Source organism: Eptesicus fuscus, chromosome 11, assembly GCF_027574615.1.
Source record: "Eptesicus fuscus isolate TK198812 chromosome 11, DD_ASM_mEF_20220401, whole genome shotgun sequence".
NCBI lineage: Eukaryota > Metazoa > Chordata > Mammalia > Chiroptera > Vespertilionidae > Eptesicus > Eptesicus fuscus.
Window position 1 is genome coordinate 91,452,501 of NC_072483.1, and position 26,946 is coordinate 91,479,446.

General features: G+C 56.8%; 1 protein-coding gene across 1 annotated transcript; it reads right to left on the minus strand.

Moving 5' to 3' along the window:
* Positions 1-4,620: 4,620 nt before the first annotated feature.
* Positions 4,621-19,782, minus strand: INPP1 (inositol polyphosphate-1-phosphatase). The gene is made up of 6 exons (XM_054723141.1): positions 19,583-19,782; positions 11,952-12,197; positions 9,406-9,466; positions 8,478-8,678; positions 7,159-7,333; positions 4,621-5,371 (listed from the first exon to the last, which is right to left on the minus strand). The coding sequence occupies exons 2-6, from the start codon at positions 12,153-12,155 to the stop codon at positions 4,789-4,791; spliced, it is 1,224 nt and encodes a 407-aa protein (XP_054579116.1). The 5' UTR covers positions 12,156-12,197; positions 19,583-19,782; the 3' UTR covers positions 4,621-4,788.
* Positions 19,783-26,946: the final 7,164 nt, after the last annotated feature.

Consider the following 26,946-nt stretch of genomic DNA (forward strand, 5'->3'; position numbering starts at 1 on the left):
GAATGCCTGTCGTGTACACCTGGGAGTGAGTGCCGTCGCTGACCCACAGGCTATATACGCGTTCACCTTTACTCGTTAATGCCAACCAGTTTTCCCACGCGGCTGAAGAATTTATACCCCTCCTGTGGGTTCTCTTGTTTCATCTCCGTGCCCTCACCTGGTACTGTCAGTCTTCTTTTCCCCAATCTTTGTTGTGAAATGATTTCGTACTTACAGAGGAGTTACAGAGATAGAACAGAGAGCTCCCCTCCCGCCCCAGCTTCCTCTGATGTCAGCATCCTCCGCAGCCACAGCACAGCGATCAAAAGGAAGGCGCCGGCATCGCCGTCAGCCCCTCACCGAGCCGCACACAGGCCTGGCTTTGATCTCGCCCGCCTTCTGCCCGCGTCCTCCTATTCCGGGACCTCATCCAGGCCGCCTGGGACACTATGCCTCCTGAGCTCCCGCCCACCTCTGACAGCTCCTCAGCCTTTCCCTGGCCTCTTGGCCTCACACTTTCACAGGATACTAGTCAGGCAGTTGGTAGAAGGACCTTCGGTTTAGTTGTTTGTTTGTTTTTAATCTAAACTGCCAATAGTGGTCTTTCTTTTAAAAATATGTTTTTATTGATTTCAGAGACGAAGGGCGAGGGAGAGAGAAACATCAGTGTGAGAGAGAATCATCTATTGGCTGCCTCCTGCACGCCCCCTGCTGGGGATCGAGCCCGCACCCCGGACACGTGCCCTGACCGGGACTCAAGTTCAGGACCATGTTCAACCAACGAGCCACACCAGCCAGGGCCATTGTGCCTGTTTTCATTAAAACAGAACATACCAATAGTAAGTAAACGAAATGAATTACTGCAAAGTAGACACACTTGTGTGTCTGCCATCAAGGTATAGAGCAGTGGTCGGCAAACCGCGGCTCGCGAGCCACATGCGGCTCTTTGGCCCCTTGAGTGTGGCTCTTCCACAAAATACCACGTGCGGGCGCGCACGTACAGTGCGATGGAAACTTCGTGGCCCGTGCGCAGAAGTCGGTTTTCGGCCTGGGCGAGCCTATTTTGAAGAAGTGGCGTTAGAACACTCAAGGGGCCAAAGAGCCGCATGTGGCTCGCGAGCCGCGGTTTGCCGACCACTGGTAGAGTATTACTGGCACCCCGAAAGTTCTCCTCTGCCCTTTTCCACTCACTACCTCCCCAAAAGCACCGACGACTCTCACTTGGAAGAGGAGGTTCCTACGGAAGCCGACCCCGAGGTTACCATGCAGCTGGGACCCATCCGTGGGGGAGAGGAGAGAAAGGGGGAAGGGGAAGGGAGGGGGGAAGATGGAGAAAAGAACCATGATTGGGCAGAGGCTGGAGCCAGGCTGAACTGCAGTCTCCACCTGTCTCCCCAGTGAGCGCTGACGCTAGGATGGCCCTCCAGAGCCACCCCACGTGGGGGCGAGGGCGCTAACGCCCAGCCCGGGGTTAGGGGCGTCATCTGGCCAGGCAGCTCCCTTTAGCACAGACACTTCCTAAGCAGCACATGTCTGAAGGGGACCTCGACGGCACATTCCATTAGTCCGGCTTGGTTCTGAGCATCGTGTACACGGAAGCACACAGTAGGGGTGGTGTGTTGCTTCTTTCATTCAACATCATGCATGGGAGGGGCAGCCGTGTGGTCTCATTCCGTTTCAGTGGACCGTGACACATCTGCGCATGCCACTGCGCTGGGCCCTGGCTTAGTGCTTAGGTTCTGTCCGTCATGAATGGTGTTACTGTGGGTACTCCTGTGCGTGTCTTTGGATGGATGCGTACATGCTCTCTGTTGGGTATGTACCTAGAAAAGGGTCACAGAATAAGCATACTCAGCTTTATGAAATATTGCCAAATATTCCCTAAATTATATAAACTTAGGCTCCCACCAGCGTTGTAAGAGACTTTTCCTTGCTCCAAATTCTCACAAAAATGATACTGATTGAATCTTAGCTAGGGGGGTGGGGGGCGGAAGCGGGGGCAGTGGTACCCTTATGTGGTTTTAATGCATTTTCCTGAGGACTAGTGATGCTGACCACCTTTTCATTTAAATACTCTCGTTTGTAAAGAGTCTCTGGTCATTTTTAAGTTGGGCTTTCTGTCTTTTTCTTTTTGATTTGAAGTATTTTATATCTTCTGGATACAGATCCTTTGCCAGATTATAAGTATTTTCTCCCACTCGGTGGCTCAGATTATCATTCTATTATGCTTAGAAGGAAAACAATTTTAGGGACATTGTCTAAGTATCAACAGCAGCAGTGTTTGGATGGTGGGTTTTCCTCCGTTTTACCTCCCCATATTTTCCAGTAAAAAGCATGTAATGAAAAGAAAACTTAGAACACAATAAAATAGTTAAGGGAAATGGTGTGTTTAAAATAGGATGATGTCGTTTAAAAGTGACCCATTGCAAGAAGTTGGCCAAGACAAGAATTGGCCATCCTTTGCCTTTAATGGCCCCTAAGCGACCATGCGAACTTGCTAGAGACCCCTGGTGGAGGCTGGTGGAGTTTACAGGAGAGCATTTGCCCTCTTTCTTGCTCCCCGGCATATGTCATCAGTTTGCCTCTAATAACTCTTGTAAAAAATTTAAAAATAAAATTAGCCAGCCAGTGTTGCTCAGTGGTTGAGCATCGACCTATGAACCAGGAGGTCACGGTTCAATTCCCGGTCAGGGCACATGCCCGGGTTGTGGGCTCGATCCCCAGTGGGGGGCGTGCAGGAGGCAGCCGATCCATGATTCTCTCTCATCATTGAAATTTCTCTCTCCCTCCATCCATGGGTTGATTCTTGTCTGTGCCCTGACCTGAGATCAGACCCGCAACCTTGGTGTATCAGGAGGATGATCTAACCAACTGAGCTACCCGGCCAGGCACCAAGGCTTTTTCCCGAACCGTGTCCTGGTTCTCCACTCTGGTGCGTATGCAGGAGCAAGACTCGTTTCTGCTCCTTCATAGTGTGTTTTGTGAGGAATGAACTCAGTGACTTAAAAATCAACCTGTAAAATTAAACATTAAATGGTGAGAACACATGGGGTGGGGGAAAGTAGATTTACAGTTATAATTCAAATAAAACAATAATTAATAAATAACACAAGAATAAATTCTGTTTTGCACACTCACAACTGTAAACCTACTTTTACCCATTCCTGTACAGAGGGAGAGTCCACCATCAACCACAGAGCACAGTTCAGGCTCTAAAAACGATAACCCTGTCACTAAGTAAGTTGCTGTATGCAACAAAATACTGTTAAGTTTGTTCTTTGCGTTTGTGATTGTAAAAGAAAATGCTGCAGAAATGGACTTTGGCCGCCAGAGGGCGCAGGGTGGCAGGGACGCGGGCTGAGAGCGAGGCCTGTGAGGGCAGCTCTGCTCCTCACCAGGCTGCTGGGGACCGGGCAGGTCTGGGGCTGCAGGGAGGGAGCCAGCCCCCCCCCGGGGACCATGTGTATGTGCCTGTACCTCTGCTTGGTGTTTTAAAGAGCCATGTCCAATTTTTGCTCAAGAAAAGATCCCTGTCATTTGGGGGGTGTGGGGGGGTCTGTCCAGAGCTGAGCAGAGGGCGGATGAGGTCACCAGGGTGTGGCGGGTGAACAGAGGCTGGCCTCCCACTTGCTCCGGGACTGTGCTCTGTTGTCAGATGTCTGTGGGGGTGAGGGGTGGGGAGCGGAGGCTCGGGTCCCAGGACATGGTTCCCGGGCACTGAGGGCCCAGGAGCAGCTAGTCCTGTGCCTCCCTCTGGCTTCAAGTGTGGCACGTGCAAACACTGCAGAAACCGCTGCTCGGTCCCTGTCTCACCTGCCAAACGGAGTGTGCAAGGGGAGTGTGCTAGGGGAGGGTTGGAGAGAGAGGAGTGGAGAGAGGGAGGGTGTGTGTGTGTAAGAGTATTAGCGTGTGTGAATGTGTGAGTGTGTGTGTGTGAATGTGAGTGTGTGAGTGTGTGTATGTGTGAGTGTGTGTGTGTGTGTGTGTGTGTGTGTGAATGTGTGTGTGTGAGTGTGTGTGTGTGCGAGTGTGTGTGTGTGTGAATGTGAGTGTGTAAGTGTGTGTGTGTGTGTGTGAGTGTGTGTGTGTGTGTGTGAGTGTGTGTGTGTGAGTGTGTGTGTGAGTGTATGAGTTTGAGTGTGTGTGTGTGAGTGTGTGAGTGAGTGTGTGTGTGTGTGAGAGTGTGTGTGTGAGTGTGTGTGTGTGAGTGTGTGTGTGTGTGTGTGTGTGAATGTGAGAGTGTGTGTGAGTGTGTGTGAGTGTGAGTGTGTGTGTGAGAGAGAGTGTGTGAGTGTGTGTGTGTGTGTGAGTGAGTGTGAGTGTGTGTGAGAATGTGTGTGTGAGTGTGTGTGTGTGTGAGTGTGTGTGTGTGTGAGTGTGTGTGAGTGTGTGTGTGTGTGTGAGTGTGTGTGTGTGTGTGTGAGTGTGTGTGTGTGTGTGTGTGTGTGTGTGTGAGTGTGTGTGAGTGTGTGAGTGTGAGTGTGTGTGTGTGTGTGTGTGTAGATGGGGAGAGGAGGCTCCAGGCTTTCCTTCTTACAACAGGAATGCTGCTGAAAGCACATGAACTTGGCTAAATTATGCATCAGATTCCAGGTGTAAAGGCCCCGCGGCGGCAACACGGACAGCACTGCACACGCGCGCTGCTGCTCGACTGGTTTATTTACAGAAATTAGCATCTCTATGAACAGAGTGGAGAACACTCCTCCAGGGAGGGAGGCGCGTGTTGACCCCCCAGAGGCAAAGCTATCTTCCCGCGACAGAGACGTGGGGCCCGGGGCACAGCTGGGCTTCTACGGCCGGGAGAGGCGTCTATGCCCGCGCGTCCGCAGGGGCAGGTGCGTCCGCAGGCGCCAGGTGCTGGGCGAGGAGGCCCAGGAATGCCTCCAGCTGCTGGCGCGACCTGTAGGCGATGAGGCCGCCCCTGTTGGCCCAGTGGTCCACGCCGCTGGCGCCCTCGTTGCCCACGTGGTACAGCAGCTGCGGCCACTCGCGCCCCGACGCGGGGCCCCGGGCCAGGCAGCCCTGGAAGTCCACCATGCCGCCGCCCATGGCCCGCAGGATGGCGTGGGGCGCGCACGAGTCCCACTTGAAGGTGGTGTCGTAGGAGAAGACGTACACGTCCACGAGGCCCTGGACCACGCACAGGCCCTTGTACCCGGCCCCCGCGGCCTGGAGCACGCGGCCCCCGCAGACCCGGGCCAGCGCCGCCCGCACCGTCTCCTGTTCGCTGGAGCTGATGACGGCGGAGAACCGGGGGGCGCCCGCGGCCTGGGGGCCCGTGTCCTCGGCCGGGGAGCCGGGGTGGCCAGTCTGCGGCTCGGAGACGGGGGGCAGAAGGGAGTGGACGCTGGTCCCCATGTAGGAGAGGCCCCAGTAGCGCCGTCCTTCCCACCTGCAGTCGGGGTGGAGGGAAGTTCCGGTGAGTGCAGGGCGGGGATCCCACTGGCTTTTTACAACTTTTAAATGCATGTGTATTGATCTCAGGAGGAAGAGAGAGGAACATCCATGATGAGAGGACCTTGGATCAGCTGCCTCCTTCCCGCCCCCACTGGGCTGAGCCCACCCGGCCCACGCCCCACCTCCTGGCTCACAGGACCACGCTCCACCACCGGGCCACGCCGGCCGGGCTCGCATCTGCCTTTCATTATTCCTGCTGCTTTCAACCTCACGATGTGAGAAAAATGTATTTAATGTAACGAACCCCCAAGCCCTTCAGCCTAGACAGACCCCACGGAGCTCACTCGTTCCCGAGTCACCTCTCGGCGCTGCCTGCGCGGCCGCGGATGGGGCGGCTCCGTTTCCGGCATCAGCCCAGCGACCCGGGGCGATGCCAACGTATTTGTGGGGTTCGGGGCCTCGAGGACACGCAGAGCTTTACTGCCGCGTGGGCAGCTCAGGGCTAAGAGGGAGAGCTGACCACAGGTCGTCTGTCTTCCATGCATGTGTGCACGGTCCTGTACACGCTTCTGCCCGGGGATCGCCTCCCGCTCTTACCCTCCTCTCTGCTCACTCACAAGCTCGCCGCCACTGAACGCCAAGGAAGACGGACGCCAACAGCCCTCGCACCTGTCCTTCCTCCACGGGGGACGCCCGCCGTCGCAGTGTCTGCCGCTGACGGCTTTGGGACACGTCTAGCCACAGACAGGGTGACGCCTGCGCCCAGGCCCGGCGCCCTTTAATCCCGCCGTGACCGTGGAGGGAGAACCAACACGTTTTCGCGGGAGGAAGGCGGGGGAGGGGAACGTCGGAGCTCCAGAGGTTAGCTCGTGACTGCTGCAGAGCTGACAGAGCTCAGCTGCCCAGGCAACGCCACGCTCAGGAAAACACGCGCAGTGCTGCCCTAACCAACAGTCTGACCCACTGCAGGGAGAACACGGAACCAGCTGCGTGCGGCTCCGTGGCTGAGCGTGGACCTGTGAGCCGGGAGGTCAGGGTTCGATTCCCGTCAGGGCACAGGCCCGGGTGGCGGGCTCGATCGCCAGTGTGGGGCGGGCAGGAGGCAGCCGATCAGTGATTCTCCTCATTGATGTCTCTCCCTCCCTCTCCCTTCCTCTCTGAAATCAGTCAAAGTAGATTTTAAAAGAAAACACAAATCAAAACTGAACCCCCAGGAGATAAGCGGTCCCTGCCGCGCCCTGGAGTCGACCCCAAAGCCCAGGCCAGTGGGAGGCGCCCGCCCGGCCGAGCCCCGAGAAGCCCCGCGGGAGGGTGGAGCGAGGCGGCCCTCATTCACGGGGACGGCACCCCAGGGGCAGGTTCCGATCCCGGCCAGAACTGCTCATCTTTTCACTGGGTGGTTTTCACATTTGGGTTTTGAATTTCTTCTAAAATTGTGTCCCAGTTCCACGGGCTGTAGTATAACCACAGCCCCTCTCGTTCCAAACGCAGCCGCAGGCAGGGCGGGCACCGTCCCAGCGACCTGGTTTTGAACGGGTTCGAGGAACAGGGGACAGGACTGCTCTCTTCCGAATGCAGAACCACAGCTCCGCCCACATGCCACTCCCTTTCAAAGCTCCTGCCGCCCCCGTCACACCGGAGCGTGACCTCAAACACGCAGACCCCCAGCAGGACCGGCCAGTATGTCGCGTCCTGGGAACGCCACACGAGTGATCCCCTTGGCAACAAGCCAAGCTAAGGCGGCAGATTCCACAAACGTGACGCGCCCCGAGTGCCCCCTACCTGCCGGTGGCGGGGTCCTGCGCCACGAAAGGCTGGTTGATGACGCCCATCAGGGGCAGCCCCGTGTGCAGGTCGTAGGCGCCGATGAGGATGGTGACGCACGGGAGGCCCCGGGGGAAGACGCCGTGGCTGGGTTCCACGTCGGCCGAGCCCTGGATGTACTGATGCGTGGAATCTGAAAGGGGGTTCAGGCCACGATGGTGGAGAGAATGAGGAGGAATACATCTGTGAACTCTGTCCTGCAGCATTCCTTGCTTCTCATTTAATAACTGCAACTGTCTGAACGTTTGTGCCCCCCCCATTCTAACCCTCAAAAGAGGTGGGAACCAGTCGGCGTGGCTCAGTGGCTGAGCATCAACCTATGAACCACGAGGTCACGGTTCGATTCTAGGTCAGGGCACAGGCCCGGGTTGCGGGCTCCATCCCCAGTGTGGCGTGTGCAGGAGGCAGCCGATGAATGATTCTCTCTCATCACTGATGTTTCTCTCTCTTTCTCTCACTCCTTTCCTCTCTGAAATCAATAAAAATATATTGAAAGCAAACCAAAACACACACACACACACACACAACCCAAAAATCAATGAGCTACAGATTTTGGTTCTATCACAGTCGTGACCCGAAAAAGCACTAACGGGTGACGTGTCCACAGGGCCTCCATGCTGGCCGCTCGGGCGTCCTAAGGGCTTTGCCTGCCCTGCACCGGCGCTGACTGCTGGTTTCGCTGGATCGGCAGGAAGTGGTCACACCGGGAGCGATCTCACCGAACCCGGGCTGGGTTTCCCTCTGAGCGGCTGAGGACCCGGCGTGTGGTGCCGCATGGCAGGTGCCCGCTGCAGCCGTGTGCCCCGTGACTGCCTGTGTGCCCCGTGACGTGTGGCTGCTCCCACTCACTCTTCCCTCCTATGTACAGCCTGGACCCTGACGCCCTTCAGGGTGAGGGAACTCAGCTCTGCACGTGTGCCCGCGTGTGTGTGCACACCCCCACACAGATCCACAAACACGTATACATATCTGTTACAGGTGACAGATGCATGTGTTTATAACAACATGTCATAACACCTACCCGACTCTTCTTGATCACTTTCAAACTGTAAAGATTTTAACCCTTTGCACTCGCTTGCTTTTTTCATCGAGCTGCTCCCGATGCTAACCGTGTCAAGTCACACTCGACATCCGAGTGCAAAAGGTTAAACTTCCAGGAGAGTTAAACTAAACTCAGTTTGTATTCTTCTAAGCTCCCTACTCCCCGCCCCCCCCCACACACACACACACCCAACGATGACTAAGAACAAATGAACGAAAGCAGATCCTCCACTGACCTATGGGGTCCACCCAGATCCCCAGAGTGTCCTGTGGAATGGCGACCTGGACCGAATCCAGGGCCGGGTCGGCGAAGGCCACGTCCTCATGAACGACCTTGGCCAGTGCCCCGGCCGCCCGCTGGTTCCCGTTCAGGACTTTGCTCAGCAGCTCGGCCGTCTCCGCCTCCGTCGGGCACAGTCTCAAGACGATCGTTTCTCCTGGTGGGAACACGCACACAGAGTCACAGCATCTCCAGGGTGTCGGGGGAAAGGACCACAGCGGGGTGGGGAGGAGGCTGCGCACGCGGGTGCGGGGAGGGCAGCAGGCCCGTATCCGTGGCCCCGGACCCGCCCACGGCCAGAATCACAGGAGGTCCATGGGTGGGTTTTGAGTTTAGACCTTGGACCTGAAATTGTCGGCCCCGCTGAGAAGAAGCACATCTTTCTGGGGCACCTGTAAGTCCCATTAGATTCCCAAAGGACCACTCAACTTTCCAAAAGGTTCAGTCAAGCCCTGGCCAGTGTGGCTCAGTGGATAGAGTGTCAGCCTGCGGACTGAAGGGTCCCGGGTTTGATTCTGGCCAAGGGCACATGCCCGGGTTGTGGGCTCGATCCCCAGTGGGGGACGTGCAGGAGGCAGCCAATCACTGATTCGCTCTCATCATTGATGTTTCTATCTCCCTCTCCCTCCCTTCCTCTCTGAAATCAATAAAGATATATTTTTAAAAAAGGCTAAGTCATACATTACTTAAATGCCACAGATTACGTCTAAGACACCCTATTGCCCTAAGTTAAATGGCCTGGAATTCTGAATGGAGCTTAATATTCGAATATATGGTCGTTTACACGGAAGGCTCCCAAACAGCCATTTAGAATGTAAGTTGGAAATTAGGAGAGGATACGGTCACTAAAACTTACGACGACACGTGAGGGTTGGTCTACTTACCCAGAGCATTAGTAAACTCATTGGACTCTTCTCCAGAAATTTTTTCCTCCAAGCCTGGAAACTGAACAATGCAGAGGGCATGACAACAAACCAAAGCAAGAACAGTAAAAACCCCACACGTATGTTCAATTCTGAACAGGTTTCCATCTTCCATTTCAAACTAAACAGCACAACTGGGTCTGACATTCAGAAATGTGCAATTCCAGAACCCACCTCAGCAGCACACAGCGAGGTCAGCGTGGCTCGGCACTTAACTTGCTAAGACGTCCCTGCTCCTCTGACCTTAGAAAAAGTGCAAGTCACGGGAGAGGGCTGGCTCCCTTCTGTGCGGGTGAGTCTGCACAAGTATTTCTAGAAACTTCATCTATCTCCTTACGCGCCAGAGGGTTAGAACGCTTCCAAAGGAAATATTTTAACTCTTGCTCTTAAATAGCACCCTCGTCGCTTATATACGTTCGCGTCATTGATCAAGCACCGCAGATTTCACTTGAGACTGGCTAGAAGGGGTTAGACGATAACATTACTTTTCCCCCCCATTTTCAAGTGTTTCCTGCACCTGTCGGAGGTCTCGCTCACCTTCAGGGTAGGAAGTGATACAGCCAAACAAGGGAAATGTTTGATGAACCAGTAATTTATGCATCAATATAGAATTAAAACAAAAATAGAGCTGCCCTAACCGGTTTGGCTTGTGGATAGAGCATTGGCCTGCGGACTGAAGGGCCCTGGGTTAGATTCCAGTCCAGGGCACAGGCCTGGGTTGCAGGCTCAGTCCCCAGTAGGGGGCGTGCAGGAGGCAGCCGATCGATGATTCTCTCTCATCATGGATGTTTCTCTCACTCTCCCTCTCCCTTCCTCTCTGAAATCAATAAAAACATTAAAAATAGAGCTAAGTAAGGCCCTTCTCTGTGTAGGACCAGGAAGCTTTACAAAACCTTTGCCTCTGCAGTAAAGAGAGTTTCCCTCCACACACGTGCTGCCTTCTGATCTGAGTGATGTCCCAGGGAACGAAGGCAAGGAGCGCTTCAAACACGGGCCTCAGCCACTCGCAGGCGGCCAGGAGCCTTAATAGCGCCCACGACCGCTTGGCCCAAGCCCATCCTGAAGAACAGGGCGCGGCCGCCAGGGCTGGGCCCAGCTCCCCGCCCGCCTACAGCCCGTTTCTGAGGCTGCAGGAGGCGAGTCAGGAAACAGAGGTATTTCTTCTCGCCAAAGGTGAGCCTCACTTATCCGTTCAAGTCCCGGCACATACCTCCTCTGCGAACCCTGCCTGGACGTGTTCTAATGCCGAGGGCAAACTAACCCATCAAACTGAATGCCGGTATGTTCTAAGCCAGTTGCTCAACCATCCCTTGCCACAACTGTCTCAATCAGGATCAGAGAGGAACTTGCCCCATTTAGGCACTGGGGCAGGTATCGCAGGGCACGGAGAAGTGCAGTTCGTAGAGGATTCAAAGGGCTGTTCTTCCTTCCTGTGGTCAGGAATTCACTTAAATGGTTCTCTCTCTTTTTTAAATGTTTTTGTCGATTTTTAGAGAGAGGGGAAGGGAGAGGGAGGGAGAGATAGGAACATCAATGATGAGAGTGAATGATTCTTCCTGATTCCTATATTGGAGCATTTCATAGAGAACTAGTCCAATGCTTTATAGTGCTCTGTCCTCCTGACGATGTAATCATTAGATCCTATAGAAGGCCACACCGCAAGGCAGAGCACAGACTCTGGAGCCAGGTGGCCTGTGCTCAAAACTGGCCCGGCCATCCGCTTGCTGTGTTACCTCAGGCAAGTGACTTAACCTCTCTGTGCCAGTCTTTTCTCACCCACTCCCCGGGATTACAACTAGTTCTTCATAAAATTGTTATAAGAGTTGAGAAGTTAAGTAAGCCTTTAGAGCAGTGTCTGGCATGCAATAAGCATTTATAAGTGTCTGTTAGTGTTGTGATTACCAGTATTTATGAATACAGCCCCCCAATCAGTTTAAAATAACTAGAATCACAATCACTGTTAGTTATAAATAACATTTTTCTACTAGAATAGACTGTAAGTCTCCAGAATTCTACAGCATTAGATACACGATTATGTCAGAAAGTGAGACTTAGTAAATCAAACCATTTTGTAAAGTTATCAAATCGTATTTTCTCATTTCTATTGAAATGAGTGGTATGTGCCATGCACACGCACACACATGGGAGGGAAACATTCTAACAACACGGAGCCGAACAGCTGTGGTTTTCTCTGGTCGGGGACGCTATTTGCTTATTTTCCCGAGAACGTGAACTCCTTCTTCAAAGAGAAGCTCAATAAATGGGAAGGTCTGTCTCTCTCTAGCTCTGAGCATGGTGACTGATTTTATTTCCTATTTGTTCTCCTGTATGTTCAAACTGTCCTGCAGGGAACATTCTGGAAGTGCCACAGTCAGAACGAGGGGCTTCAAGCCCACAGCGGAGCGTTTGTTTGAGCCCGAGGTGCCGGTCCTCCGGGGAGGCAGGAGGGGGCAGGCCGTGTGACAAGCACGGCCACAGGCGGGCGCCCTGCGGCCGGCCCGGCCTACCTTGCTCTCCAGGTGCCGCCTGATGACCTCCTGCACCAGCACGTCGGCCAGGGTCTTGAAGTCCACGGCGAACTTCTTGTTCTTGTCCCCGCCCTTCTTCTCCTCGATGAGCAGCTGGAAGAGGGCGTCGTGCTGCCGGCAGGCGCGGGCGATGTGGGCCGCCTTCTCGGAGACGCGGAGCAGCTCCCGCAGGATCGCAGACATGGCTGGGCCCGGGCCGCCGCCCAGCGGGTGAGGGGCGCCCACCTGCGGGAGAGAGAGTTGGCGGGGTGGGCAGGCTGGGGGTGGGCATGGCAGTCGGCGGGGTGGACAGGCTGGGGGTGGGCATGGCAGTCAGCACGGTGGGCATGGCAGTCGGCAGGGTGGGCAGGCTGGGGGTGGGCAGGCTGGGGGTGGGCAGGCTGGGGGGGGGCGCCGCGGGTCTGCGGCAGCTCGTGGGGAACACCGCACAGTGAACAGGTACTAGCTCAGGATCACACCTTCCCGGCCACCACTGCGCCCCCTGCTGCCCACCCGGACCTGACCCAACGGCGGCACCTTGTTTTTGTTTGTTTATATCTATTTTACTGATTTCAGAGAGGAAGGGAGAGGGAGAGAAACATCAGTGATGAGAGAGAATCACTGACCGGCTGCCTCCTGCACACACCCATTGGGGATGGAGCCCGCAACCCGGGCATGTGCCCCAACAGGGAATCGAACCCTGACCTCCTGGTTCATAGGTCAACACTCAACCACTGAGCACCAGTAAGGCAGAAACTTGTTTTTTAAATATTTAAAAATATATTGATATGAGTCTTGAAAATCCATTAGGCCAAGGACTGACTTCTCGGTGCCAGAAGGTGTTTGAATGGGAATCTACGTTCTACGTGTGAACCCCAGCAGACAGACGGGAGCCGCAGGCACCTGCTAAAGGAAGCCAAGTGCTCGCAGGGACCTAGGATGCTCACCTGCGGGATGGAAGCAGGGTTCTCGCGTTTACCCGACGGGGGAGGGGGTTGGGGAGGACTTGTCCTACCAGTTCTGGGGCAACTTCCTGAGCACTGTGTGTCCCGCAAGACTGAGGCAAGACTGAGGCCACGCCCGGGCCAGCAACCAAGGCAGTCTCCCAGCCCCCCCTCCCCACCGTCCCGCCCTCCCCGCTAAAAACGCCCCACTGTGTCTGTCTGTCTGCTCTTCCAGCGAGGAGAGGAGCCGTTCAGAGAACACGGCGACGTAAACCACGCGCGTTGCTGGGGCCTGAGCAGTTCTGGCCTCCAGGCTGGGAGAGGCCGGCCGCCTCGAGGGCCCATCCTGCAGGAGAGGAGCGGCTCTCCCCCTCCAAGGCGAGGCGGGAGGCGCTACATGGGATGGGAGGCGTCAGTAACTGCTCTCAGCAGGAGCCGGTTGTGGGGGGTTTGTCAGGACGCCTTAAGGTTGAGGGACCTGGCGCTCAGGGAGGGTAAGGAACTGCAGGTTACACAAGGCCAACCAGCACGGACACCCACTGTCTCTTTTAAAAGCCGCCTCCTGGCCATCAGGAGGCGGAGGAGAAGCCGCCAGGAGCCCCCGGTGCGGCGGGCGGGCGGGCGGGGTTCATGGTTAGTTGCCACAGCTGGTTTGCGTTAAACACGTTTGCTAAATAACTTTTTTAAGTGCTATTTTCTTAAGAGTATGGGTCAGCCACCCCGAGAACCATGTCCAGCCTCGACAGTGATGAGAGGACAGTGACGGGAAGCAGCGGCCGGAGCTGCCTGTGGCGCTCACGTCCGTCCGTCCGTCCGTCCGTCCGTCCTTGCAGAAGGGGCGGGAAGCAGCTGGGTCTGGAGGTGCCCTGCCCTCCAGCCCTCAGCGCCAGGCCCGCCTAGAGGCGTGTGAGGAAGTCAGCGAGGAGGGACCCTATTCAGTGCCAGAGGATGGCTGGTGACAGCAGCAGGTTGAAAATAACCTTAAACACGGGTGGTGTGTGCGGTAGACTGCTCTGCGGTCCTCAGACGCACGTTCCTGAAGAACAGGTAACACGGAGCCATGTTACCGCTGTCATGCTAAGAGGAAAACAACCCAAGACAGGGCTCTGGCCCCGGCCGGGCGGCGCAGCTGGCTGGAGCATCGTCCCGTCCCCCCGAAGGTGTCGGGGTCGGCTCCCCGTCAAGGCACACACCCAGGTGTGGGTTCCACACCGAGCAGCTGCTGCTGTTTGACTCCTGCAAATCGCTACTTGACACCTGCCTCCCTTGTCCTCCCAGGAAAACCTGGGCCTCACTGCGGGCGTACTGACCTCCCCCCGCGCCCCCCCCCTCCCGCGCTCCCCTCTCTGGCTGTGGGGCCTCCGGGCGAGGGAGGGCTCAGCTCTGCCCAGTACCCAGTTCCCTTCCATCGCTTCCTCGGGCTGCCCCACGCAATGCCACCACCGGGTGGTTAACCACCAGGGTCTGTGTCTCACGGATCTGGAGGCGGGGGTCCGGGACCAAGGCGCTGGGGGGCCGGTGTCTCCTGGGTGTCTCCTGAGCCGCTCCCGGGGCCTGCGGACGGCCGCCTTCTCGCCGCGGCCTCTCCGAGCTGCGCTCACACCCCGGGTACGCCTCCTCTGCTTATAAAGGCACCGGGCGGGCGGGGGATTGGGGCTCACGCAGGTGGCCCCACTTCACGGATTGCTTCCTGAGGCCCACGGCTTCCCCAGACGAACTCGAGGGGGATGCCCTTCTCGGACCCGGGGCCTGAGAACCTTCTCGAGCCCGGCACAGCCGCTCTCCGGCCACGCAGGGAGCTCGGCAGGGCTCTCTGCCCACGTGGGTGGTCCGTCTAACTGTGAGCGGCCTTCCCCACGTGGGACGGCTCGCTCTCACCGCCAAGTCATCGCGGATGCAGCGAACCGGAGCCACCGCGTCAGCCCTGCTTCGTGACAGCCTCTTGCGAATCGGGTCCAAGCGGGAGAGGCTGGAGGAGGGATACCCTCCCCGTCGGAGACCACGTGTGCACCCACCACGGCGTCACGCAGAAGGGCCTCCCGCTTTGGGGGACTTTCACATCCAGTGGAGAGAGGCTCTCAGCTGGAGGAGGTCAGTGAAAGGGGGGCGGGGAGGGGGCCCTGAAGGCTTTTCTGGAAAGCCCCATGGCTCCACAAAGACAAAACTCTCCTAATTCCTGACCATCCTGTCCCCTCGCCCGATCACCAGAGGTTTACGAGTCATCTCCGCATCACGTGCACGCACTTCAGGTGTGAGCAACAGCAGCGTGGGGAGCCGGGGGCTTTGGAATCCGGTAAACCTGGGCTCAAACCCTGGCCCCGCCGTGAACTAGCTGCGTGGCACCTGGTAACGTACCTGCCCTCTCTGGGCCTCCCTCCTCACCGGTGAAGTGGCGAGAGTACGCCCCTGGCAGACCCTGTGGAGGCCAGCGAGACATTTCTGGGGGAGGCCCCGCACAGCGCCTGGCCGAGAGCCCACAGGCGACAGCGGTGGCTGTTAAACCCGGAGCCAGCCCCACGCCCTCCGAGAAAACGCGGGGCCAGCCGCTGTCCGTGGTCGCCGCCCTCTCCGCCCACTAAATCCCCGAGGCTGGGCCCTCCGTGGATTCGGAGCGGAATGGAGTTCCTGGGTGCGGCCACATCTGATGGCGCAGTTTCTGGGCGTCGGGCGGAACCTTGGCTCCGGAGCGGCGACGCCCCGGGTGGAGGCGGTGGGCGAGGCCTCGTGGGATCTGGAGGGCCATCGTCCCTTTGGGGGTGTTCTGTGAGGCCGCTGTGTGGAGATCTGGGGCCGGGGGTGCCCAGTGCTGGAGAGCGGTGGGCCAGGGCCGGGGTGCCCAGTGCTGGGGAGCGGTGGGCCAGGGCCGGGGTGCCCAGTGCTGGGGAGCGGTGGGCCAGGGCCGGGGTGCCCAGTGCTGGGGAGCGGTGGGCCAGGGCCGGGGTGCCCAGTGCTGGGGAGCGGTGGGCCAGGGCCGGGGTGCCCTCTGCGCAGGGACAGGGGCGGGAGGCCTGGGAGCGCCAGGGAGCAGCGCTCGGAGCAGGGAAGGGGGTCCGGCGCCGTGGGCATCCCTCCCACGGAGAACCACGGCTTCTGCAGCCCGCACGCCGCCGGGACTCCAGCGGCCCCTCCACTGCCCGCCCCCTGCACCCGGCCTTCCTCCCGCCTGCGAAGCCCCGGGGCCTGTGGGGGGCCGTGCCACTGTCGGCGGCCTGAGGGCCAGCAGAGGCGCCCAGGCAACACCTGGGCGTCTGACACGAAGGGGCTGTGCCCTCTCTCCGGGCAGCGGCCGGCAGTCTCAGGTGGGCAGGTGCTGAGGGGCGGGCCCAAGGCTGGATTTAGCTCCCCCTGCCCTGGGGGGTGGGGGGGGGCGGGCAGCCCAGGCCTCGGCCTCCTTCCCCGGGGCCCCACCTTAGGGCTGCTTCAGGGAGGGGGCGAGGGACGGAGGCTGCCCCGCGGGAGGAGCGGGGAGCATCCACGGCTCAGGCTGCTCACCTTCCGCAGCGGCCAGGGAGGGGGGAGGTGCGACTGGCCAGCAGAAGCTCCCAGCGCGCCCCAGCCACGCGGGCCCCAGCCACGCGGGCCCCAGCCACGCGGGCCCCAGCCATGAGGGCCGCTGTCGCGTAAGCACCTCCAGGGATTCACAAACGCCTTGGAGCTCCTGGGAGACGCAGTCCTTCCCGTGTGCAGCCCGCTCGGCTCTCAGAGACGTGGTCAGGCAGGTCTCGGGGCCATCCAGCAGCACGTGTGGGACCGCCTGGACTTTCTGCGGTCATTGTACCCTGATCTGAGAGACGGCTGTCGTCACGTCCGGGGCTCCAACTAAATCCAGCATTTTCGTAACCGTAGCTGATTTCCCACTGTCGTCCGTGTGCTCTCACGCTCCCCACACGCCTTTCATTGGCACGTGCTGTTCCGTCGGGTCGACTCGCCTTCCCGCTGCCGTCTACACCTCACGTCCACTCCCCTCTCAGGATCAGCTCGCGGGCAGGAAACTCCAAGCAACTTCAGAAATGAGGGTCATCAAACGACCAGGAAGCACGGGGAGAGAGCGTCTGCCTCCTTAGGAATCAGGGAAATGCAACTTAACATCGCAATAGGACTTCAGACGGAAAACTCCACGCGTGGGTGCGGAGCCCCTGCTGGGACCCACTGTCTCAGCCACGCCGGAAGCGGTGTGCGCTTCGCTGAACAGGAGCACAACCTGTGGGCCGGCCGCTTCCCTTGCGGACCTGCGCCGGGCAGACACGGATGCACGCGGGCATCGAAAGCGAGTACAGACGTGTATGAGCAGCATCACTGGCGGGAACCCAACCCGAGAAGTGGCCCAGGTCACCGTCAATAACAACACGGAATTAACAGTGAAAATGAAAGAATTCCTGCCCGGCCAACAACGTGGACGAACCTCACGGGGACACACTGCCGAGGAGAGAAGCGTGCTGAGCGATGTGATTCATGTCACCGTCACAACCAGGGACAGCTAAGGACGGGAAGCAGCAGCACCTCGAGTCCGAGGCCGCGCTGCCCCACGCCGCGCTGGGCGGGGTCCTGGCTGTGCTCCTCGGGAGGGGAGTGAAGGGAGCGACCAGAGATTTCCCCGGATGTCCCTCTGGGAGGCCTGGAGGGAAGAGGTCAGCCAGTCCGGATGGTGATCAGACTGCCTGCCATCAGGAGCGTGGGGGGACCCCTGGGGTTATGGGGTTTGCGGGGTTCTGTTTGGTTTTCCTACCTTTGCACTGAACTGCACATGTGGTCCTGGCAGCTGGGAGCTGGGGTCACTGTGTAGTTGGAAATCGGGATGCTGCCTGTTCAGGTAACTGCCTGGCATGTGCAGGGACGCCCATTATCACCTGCTCTGTATATTTTTTAAAAAATCTTTACGAGGGCCCGGCTGGCGTGGCTCAGTGGTTGAGTGTCAACTTATGAACCGGGAGGTAACGGGTTCAATTCCTGGTCGGGGTCAGGGCACATGCCCGGGTTACGGGCTTGATCCAGGAGGCAGCCGATCAATGATTCTCTCTCATCACTGACGTTTCTCTCTCTCTGAAATCAATAAAGATACATATTTTTTAGAAAGTGAAAGGGGTTCTGAATAAGAACGCACTGAAACAAGAAGCGTCCACTGCCTTTGTCTCCCCCAGAGTCCCTGTTTGGAAGGTGAGGACCAGGTCGCTCCCCCGCACTTCGGGGGCCACTGTCACCCTTCCACCCGCTGCGGTCACTGCGCGGCGCCATCCCTATCAGTTTCCTGGGTTTCAGAGCCACGCACCGCGGAAAGGGGACAAAGCTGTTTCCTTCGGCACGAGGTCCGTGGGCGCGAGGGACGCAGGTCCGTGGGCGCGAGGGACGCAGGTCCGTGGGCGCGAGGGACGCAGGTCCGTGGGCGCGAGGGACGCAGGCCCGTGGGCGCGAGGGACGCAGGCCCGTGGGCGCGAGGGACGCAGGTCCGTGGGCGCGAGGGATGCAGGTCCGTGGACAGGAGGGATGCAGGTCCGTGGACACGAGGGATGCAGGCCCGTGGGTGTGAGGGATGCAGGTCCGTGGACAGGAGGGATGCAGGCCCGTGGACAGGAGGGATGCAGGTCCGTGGACACGAGGGATGCAGGCCCGTGGACACGAGGGATGCAGGCCCGTGGGTGTGAGGGATGCAGGTCCGTGGACAGGAGGGATGCAGGTCCGTGGGCACGAGGGATGCAGGTCCGTGGACAGGAGGGATGCAAGTCCGTGGACACGAGGGATGCAGGTCCGTGGGTGTGAGGGATGCAGGTCCGTGGGCGTGAGGGATGCAGGCCCGTGGGTGTGAGGGATGCAGGTCCGTGGACACGAGGGATGCAGGCCCGTGGGCGTGAGGGATGCAGGCCCGTGGGTGTGAGGGATGCAGGTTCATGGACACGAGGGATGCAGGTCCGTGGACAGGAGGGATGCAGGTCCGTGGGCACGAGGGATGCAGGTCCGTGGACAGGAGGGATGCAGGTCCGTGGACACGAGGGATGCAGGCCCGTGGGTGTGAGGGATGCAGGCCCGTGGGCCGTCCGCGCAGCCCAGCCCGCTGCTCTGCGATGCCATTCGCCTGGACAACTTCAGGACGGGCTTCAGACTCGCTCTAAACCTGCCGTCTCCGACCCACCTGGCTGCTGGTTCGCGCGTCTCCCGGCGGATGTGTAACTCATCGGGCTCCCGTGGCGGTGGTGACACGCCCAGGACCACTGCCCCCCCCCCCTCCACGGCTCCGGGCCCCCAGCTCTGCCGTCGCACACCCGCCTTCCCGGTGCAGAGCCGCAGCCAGGAGCCTGGACTCCGCCAGCACAGCCCGGTGCCCACGTCCCGCCTCCGGGGTCAGGGCGCGGCCTGGACCCCGCTCCGCGCAGCGAGAGCCGAGCCGGCGCCTGGCGGCCGCGCCCCCACCCCGCCATCCGGGCCCCGCTGCCCCCTCCGCCCCGGAGAGGAGGGACCCGTAAAAACAGGCGCCCCGCTCCCGCCATCCGGGCCCGCTCCCCCCTCCGCCCCGGAGAGGAGGGACCCGTAAAAACCGGCGCCCCGCTCCCCCTCCGCTCCGCTCGCCCGGTGCCGGGACCGGGGGCTCCTCCGCCCGCTGGCTGCCGGGACCGGGCGGCCTCGCCGCGGGGACCCGGGGGTCCCGGGGGTCATCGCGGGCCGGGCGGGGACCGGAGCCCCAGGCCGGCCACTCACCTGCGTCCGCGTCCGGAGCGCCGCCTGCTGGGGCGGGAGGGGGAGCCGGCGGCGAGGGCGCGGAGGAAACCCGCTGCCTCCGCGGGTGCGGGGCCTGGAGCTGCCGCCCCAGAAACGGAAGGGGCGGGGGAGGGGCGGCGAGAGGTGGCGGCGCGGGGTCCGCCGGGGAGGGCGGGAGCGGAGGGCGCGGAGGGCGCAGGGGAGGGACCGGGCCGCCGCCTCGCCCGGCTGCTCGCCAGCCTCCGCCTCCTCCCCGCTCCCCGCTCCCCGCTCCCCGGGCCGCGGCCGGAACCGCGTGGCGCCGCCCAGATTCCCGGGGCGCGGGGCGCCCACGCCCGCAGGCGTCACAAGCGGGGCGCGGGGTCAGCGGGGAGCCGGGTGGGGAGTTTGCCGGGGGCTGCCCGTTCGCTGTGTTTAGTTTTAATCTGCAATGACTGGTGTCAGGGAGGGAGGGAGGGGGAGCGGACCGGCGGCCCCCGCCTGCGCCCTTGGCCGGGAACGAACCGTGACCTCCTGCCTCCAGGTCCACGCTCCACCCCTGCGCCCCGCCGGCCGGGCCCAGCTCGCTTCTAAAGCCCCCGCTTCTGGGCGCTTTGGGGGGTTGGGCCCGGCAGGGGGGGGGCCGCGGGGAAGGGGACCTCCTGCCCGGCGGCCGGTCCCCGGGTTCTAATGGAAATGCTAAGTCTCGGGGTGCTCGCCCCCTCGGGTGTGGGCCTCGCCACCCTGCCGGTGAGCGGTCCTGGGTGGGACCCCCTCTCCGGAGCCCCTCCATCCGGCACCCAGTGCCCCGGAGGAGGCTGCACGTGGGGGCGGGGCTGGGGGGCGGGCAGCAGAGTTGGGAGGGGAAGGGCGGGGACGGGGGGGGGGGCAGGGGGGAGGCTGCCTGTCACCCTGCATGGCCCCCACTACCCAGGGCCCCGCCACGCACACCCAGGGATGGTCACGTGCAGGCCCAGCCAGGTGCGCGGGCGAGGCTGCTGCGGGCGTGGGGGGCCGGGGGGGCCCCCACCTGGGCTGGGCGAGGGCGCCCTGTCTGCAGAGGGGAGAGCTCTGTTTTAGTTCCAGCTGCTGGTTTCTCACCTGCATCTCTCCAACCACCCGAGAAATGGCGGAAGCCCGGGGCGAGGCGATGGTGCTGAAAACCTGCCCACCGGCTCCGCGGAACCCGGAGGTCACGGTTCCACCCGCCAGGGCACAGGCCCCCTCGCAGGCTGGATCCCAGTGCGGGGCGTGCAGGAGGCCGCCGAGCCGATCCGTGATTCTCTCTCATCATGGATGTTTCTCTCTCTCCCTCTTCTTTCCTCTCTGAAATTAAAAAAAAAAAATTATTTTAAAAGAAAGAAAATATAAGTGAATTGCTTTTAATCTCCAAGTAAGCATGAAATTAAGGGCAAAATTAGAAAAGTGGCAGACTTGACTATAGAATTTTTAACTTCTTTCGTCAAAAAGACCCGTTAAATAAAATTAAAGGTAAGTAAAAAATCATCAAAATTGCCTAATATACATAAAAGATGAGAGCGTGCCATCCTTTTTAGTAAAGAGGTCTTACAAAGAAAGAAACACCCTGTTGTTGTGTTTTAGTGGCAGAAATGTACATTAGTCAAGCCAAGGAAGGAAACGGCCAGCGCTGTTTTTAAGGGAAGTGAAAACTTACACGGCTCTGCAGCTCCAGGTTGAGAACACAAGAAGGGGCGGCACTTGCTAACCTTTGGGGCAGTGCCCCCGGGCAGGTGCCTGGCGAGTGGCCACGCCAGGCCAGGGTAGGGCAGAAGTTGCTTCAATGTTTCCTCAATTTGGCAGAGCGCAGTCAAAGCCTCAAAAAACGTTCGCATTCTTTGACTCAAAAATAGCATTTCTTGGAGTTCATAACACAGGGGTTGACAAACGTTGGCTTTGAGGCCACATATGTCTCTATTACTTTTCCTCTTTACGTGTGTCCTTTTTTTTTTTTTCTTTATCTTTAAAAACTATGAAAGCTATTAGCAGCTCGAGGGCTGTGGTCTGAAAATGGCCTGTGGGCGGAGTGTGTGCACAGAGTAGAGAGACCACAGGAACGTGCGCCCACAGTGTGTTTGGTAATTGCCGAGAGAGAGAGAGAGAGAGAGAGAGAGAGAGAGAGAGAGAGAGAGAGAGCGCTAAGTGTCTGAAGACAGAAATGAGTTACCAGAGAGGAGGAACCAAGTCTGTTTGTTTGTTTTATGTCAGAGAGGAAGGGAGAGGGAGAGAGAGAGAGAGAAACATCAATGATGAGAATCATGGATCGGCTGCCTCCTGCATGCCCCCACACTGGGGATGGAGCCAGCAAGCCCGGCATGTGCCCTGACCCAGAATCGAACAGTGACCTCCTGGTTCAGAGGTTGATGCTCAGCCACTGAGTCATGTCAACCGGACGGAAACAAGTTCTTTAAAAGTTTTAACAAGTTACAGATGATGTTTCTTGCATGAGAATTTGTGATTTGAGTGGAAAAACACAGTTTACCCACAAATGTCTGTGTTGTCATCCCAAAGACCGCATAATCGTACGTGTATATACGCATAGAATAAGAGCTAAAAGATACAAGCACATTAAGATGTTGATAGAGGTCTCAGGCTGGGAGCGAGACTGTAAATATTTGTGTTTTTTTGTTAGGTGTTTGCGTTTCTTAGAGTGACTGCGTATTGTTTTTGCATTCAAGCAAAAATAAGAGAAACTTTGCTTGGGCGACAACAAAGCACCTTAGTTTTCAATGTGAGAAAACCTTTTCTGAATCTACTCCCCCAGATGGAGTTGGTCACACTCCCTTCTGCATCCCCCAAACACACACTGGTCTTGTGAGTACCATTATTGCCGGGGGTCTTAATCCAGCTTCTAGAAGGGTTCAGGAATCTGGAGAAGGCGCTGCGTGTAAATTAATAAAGAGTCCAGAGACGAAACAGAATTTTGGAAGGCATTTGGGGGAGCCAGAGAAGGCTTAGCTAAAGGAACCAAGTTCTTCTGTCTCTCTGGACCCCTTGCTTTTTATTAACACAAATTGTCCTAAGGCAAAGTAGACATACACATCAAAGGCCAAGGTGTGGTATACAGTAGGCATTGTTAGATTGGGGGAAACTGCCTATGGCTGTTCAGGTGTTTGGCCAGCAGGAGGCAATACCGTGCAGATTGAAATGTCCTCAGCTGTCTGGCAGCAAGCAATCGTTTATGCATCCTTTTCAGGTTTGGGGAAATGCCCTCAGCCATTTCCAACAGGCAATAACATATGTGATTCAGCCCTTGCTGAGTCCCCAAGTTCCATCAACCTTTTGATGAAACTCTTGCATTTATGACATGCTGGAATTAGCGTCCGGCACATTGTGTATGTAGTTGGGGAATGATTAATCCCTCGTGTAGTTACGCTTGCCTCTGGTTTGGGGCCTGTGGGCCCCCCTACTGCATATCATACACATGCTGGTCTTCCCAACCTGCTCTTTGCCGGAGCGTTCTCCAGGCTTCCTGCTAGACTGGGCCCCAAGGGGCAGGGCTGCGCAGATTCCTTTCTCTGGGCTCCGGCCAGCTGACTTTCAGGTCGGACCGGCCCATGGGAACCACCAACACGAGGCTGGGGGGTGAAGGAGAAAAGTCGGGGTATTTCTTCCCACCTTTTCTCCTGCTCTCGTCCTTGAAGGCACAGGCAGCATCCCCCGCACCGCACGGCTCGCTGATTTGACTCCCTGGCCTTACGCCTTCGGCCCTACTGGTGGTAACAGCTTCTTGCTGTTGTAAGTGCCCGAACACCTCCAGGTCTCCTGTCATCTCCATGTCGAGTTGTTTCCCTTCACCCAACCCAAACCCCGATTCTAACCGAAATTTCTGTAAATAGTCCCTTCAATAAAATTTATCCTGTTGAGCCCGGCCAATGTGGCTCAGTGATTGAGCATTGGCTATGAACCAGGAGGTCAAAGTTGGATTCCTGGTCAGGGCCCATGCCTGGGTTGTGGGTTCGATCCCCATTGGGGGGCATGCAGGAGGCAGCCGATCAATGATCCTCCTCATCATTGATGTTTCTGTCTGTCTCTCCTCCCTTCTTCTCTGAGATCAATAAAAATATATTTTTTAAAAAACCTTCTGTTGAAACATCTGAGTGGACGCGGGTTCTCGTTAGGAGAGATGGCTAGATTGAGGAGTCTGGTGATCATCCTAGGACACACGTTTTCCTTTGGATGTTCTCAGACTTTATGCCTGAGGCTTTGACTACTTCCAAGGGAATGCAGAGTGGTTTACAAGTTTCCTGAGCAGGCATCTGAGTTCCTGCGAGGCCAGAGTTTGGGACTGGAACACGCTCTGGTTCCTCACTTCTCCACCGAATTTTATTGGAGAAGTCATATGCTACAGGGCAATGGTGTTCACATTTTGGAATTTTTAAGAAAATATTCTTCTATTGAGATAAAAGTCACATGCAGGTGAGGGGAGCCTTCTTCCTCGTCTTTGAGGCAAACGTTGGGACAGCCGGGCAGACCCCCAGCTCCTGGGAACCCAATTTTAAAACACAGCTTTGGAGAGTCAAAGAGTCTAGAAGAGATATCCTTCTTAAGTGTCCAGTGCCCTGACCGGGACTCGAACCTGCAACCGCTGGGCCAAAATTAGGTCAATATTCACTTCTATTACTCCTAATATTTTTACTATTTGATTGTTAAGATTAAGTCTTTAATAATATAGAAGTTATTTTGAGAAGCTCTAAATTGATTTCTCCCCCAAATAGCTAGCCAATTTTATTTTTACATCCTCACTGAACACACATCTTTCCCCCACTACCCTTAATGAACAGCGTATCATGTATTAAGGTCATCTATGCATCAGTGACTGGGCCATAGTTATTTCTAGGCCCTTTTTTCTTTTCTTTTCATCCTCCTTTGGTTACTGTGCCAATGGGATTTCCTTTTTAAAAGCAATAGGATAGCTCTTTGCCAGGATTCACTTGTTCAAAATATTTTTAATATTTATACTTTCAGGGGAAATTTATTAACTATTTTTAATTTCTTTTTTCTGGTTATAAAAGTAATGCATTAAGAGGAAAAGTTTGTAGAAATTTTGAAAAAAATGTGATGTAAAGAAGGAAATAACATCTTGGATTATAACTTTCCATCTTCTCTCTGTGTGTTACTAAACATATTGTTGGGCAAAACTGCTGTTAAATCATCACCTATGAGTATCTCGCCAGGTATTAAATATTCCTTAGAAATCTGGTTTTAATGACACATTAGCCAAGGCCTCTGCGAGGGGCCTCCATAGCCGCCTCAGAGCCTTCCTGGACTCAGTCACATCCTTGACTGTTACAAACTAGCATTGGAGGGAGGGGGGGGGCAATGAGGGGATAGGGACACGTATGTAATACCTTAATAAAGAAAAAAATGTACAAAAAATAAATAAACTAGCATTGAAGTCACCAATTGTCGTCACGTAGATCACACTGCATGGCTGCCCCTGACATCGGCTGCCGGAAACGTGAACTTGGCTTTGATCGTAGCTCCCTGGGTGACAATGAGTTTGGCAGCACCTGCCACCTACAGCTCTTCTGCGAGGCCTGTGTAAAACGGACCGGGTGGTTCACCAGGAGGGGACAGTGTGGGCCACCCACACAGGACTGGGCTGGAACTGATTCAGCCGTAAGCGGTCCCAGCACGCCCCCCCCCGCCCCCCATGCACAATCTCACTTTTGTGTTTACTCATTAAGTCATATAAATCACTGACGCTCGCCTTAGGAAAGATTAGATAACGCTTGTGAAGACAAAGCTCAGCTGTGATTTTTAGAAAGATGTAGGGAAGGAATCTCTAACATTTGTGATGGAATATTTAACACTCTGAGTTTTTCTAAGTCAGAGTGCAGGTTTACTACATTATATAAACTGGGGGAAATTTGATGTGGTAGAGACGACCACAGGTGGCTGAGGTATCCAAATGGAAGGATACATTTCTGGAACAAGTCAGGCAGGTATATTTACAGTAACGTTGCAATGTGTGGGACTATAAGCTTTTCTCTAACAAGTTTTCACTGGGCCTGAGTAATTTTCCTTAGTCTATCACACCACACACACACACACACACACACACACACACACACTTATCTTTCCCAGATAGTATAAAGTTTAACACAAGCCTGGAAGCATGTGGATCCTTAGGACCTGAGTTCCCCCTAACTCTGCTGAGTGGAAGGCTGGAATTTGGGAGCAAAAAGTCCAGGGAAGGGACACGGTACTGCCTCTCCCTGCTCTTCGTCTGAACATTCTTTGAACATTCTTCGTCCGTTCCCGCCCAGCGCCTGCTGGTGGGTGGGCCTGGAGTTCTTGCTGTTGGCACAAAGGTTACCCGTGGGAGCAAGCATATTATCCGTGAGTCATTTCCTTCCATTCTCAAGCTTTCCTGAATGTTTCCTTGTTTAGCCATCTCGGGGAGACCTTAAAGTCAACTTGTTGTTGGATCCTCCCTGATGGCTCTCGTGTGTAAAATCATTTTATTGCACACTTTGTTATCTCAAACGTTACATCCCGATTGCTTATTCCTTTTGTGTATTTTGTTTTGGAATGTTTGCCTAGCTTTATGTTGGGAACTGTTAACAATTTCACAATCTGTCTTTTGGATATCACATGGCCCATAGGAAAATGAAATTAATTTAATAGGGAATAGTGTATTAAGTGCTTTTAATTTCTTAAGCGTTCAAAATACAACTTTTAGAGGCTTCCTTAACTTTTGTTACACACAAACATCCGTTTGTTTCCTAACCCACACCCGTTGTACCGCCACCCCTCACGTTCCCAAGTCATTGCGGTAAACCTGAGGCCCACAGGAGGGTGGACAGGCCGGTGGTGCTGTTTTTAACTCATTAAGCGACTTCCTTCCGTGCAAGTTCTCTGTGCTGGATTAGGAATAAACTCCTGTCTGATTGAGTCCTCAAAGAAAAGACTGTTAAATTTACATTTTTAATTTAAAGAGGTTAAAATTCCAGAAAAGCTCCCATGTCAAATTCTGCTGGTGAAAGGAACACGCCACGCCTTTCCCCAAGGGCCTCTGGGAGAGAACCTCTTTCCTGCCAATCAGCCCGCGTCTGCTCTCCGCCGCCGCTTCCGCCCCGCCCCGCCTCGCCCCAGGCCCCGCCCCTCCATCCCAGGCCCCACCCTCAGCCTTCGCCCCGCCCCTCGGCCGTCCCAGACTCCGCCCCCTCCCCGCCCGCAGCCTTAGCCCCGCCCCTCGGCCACCAGGCCCCTCCCCTCCCCGCCCGCAGCATTAGCCCCGCCCCCTCGGTCACCCAGGCCCCGCCCCTTCCCGCCCTCCCCCTTTCTCGCCCCGCCCCTCAGCGCCGCGTAGCGGGAGCTCCCGAGGACGCTCCGCCCCCCTGGAGGACTGTCATCTGCTT

Bases quoted from the DNA above. Each gene is read 5' to 3' on its own strand.
- INPP1 (XM_054723141.1), bottom strand. From the start codon at position 12,155: ATGTCTGCGATCCTGCGGGAGCTGCTCCGCGTCTCCGAGAAGGCGGCC. The intron at 7,334-8,477 runs GTCAGTGGAGGA...ACCCCCTTTCAG, and splicing joins GATCTGGGTGGACCCCATAG to ATTCCACGCATCAGTACATC. The intron at 5,372-7,158 runs GTAGGGGGCACT...CCCCGACTGCAG, and splicing joins CAGGACCCCGCCACCGGCAG to GTGGGAAGGACGGCGCTACT.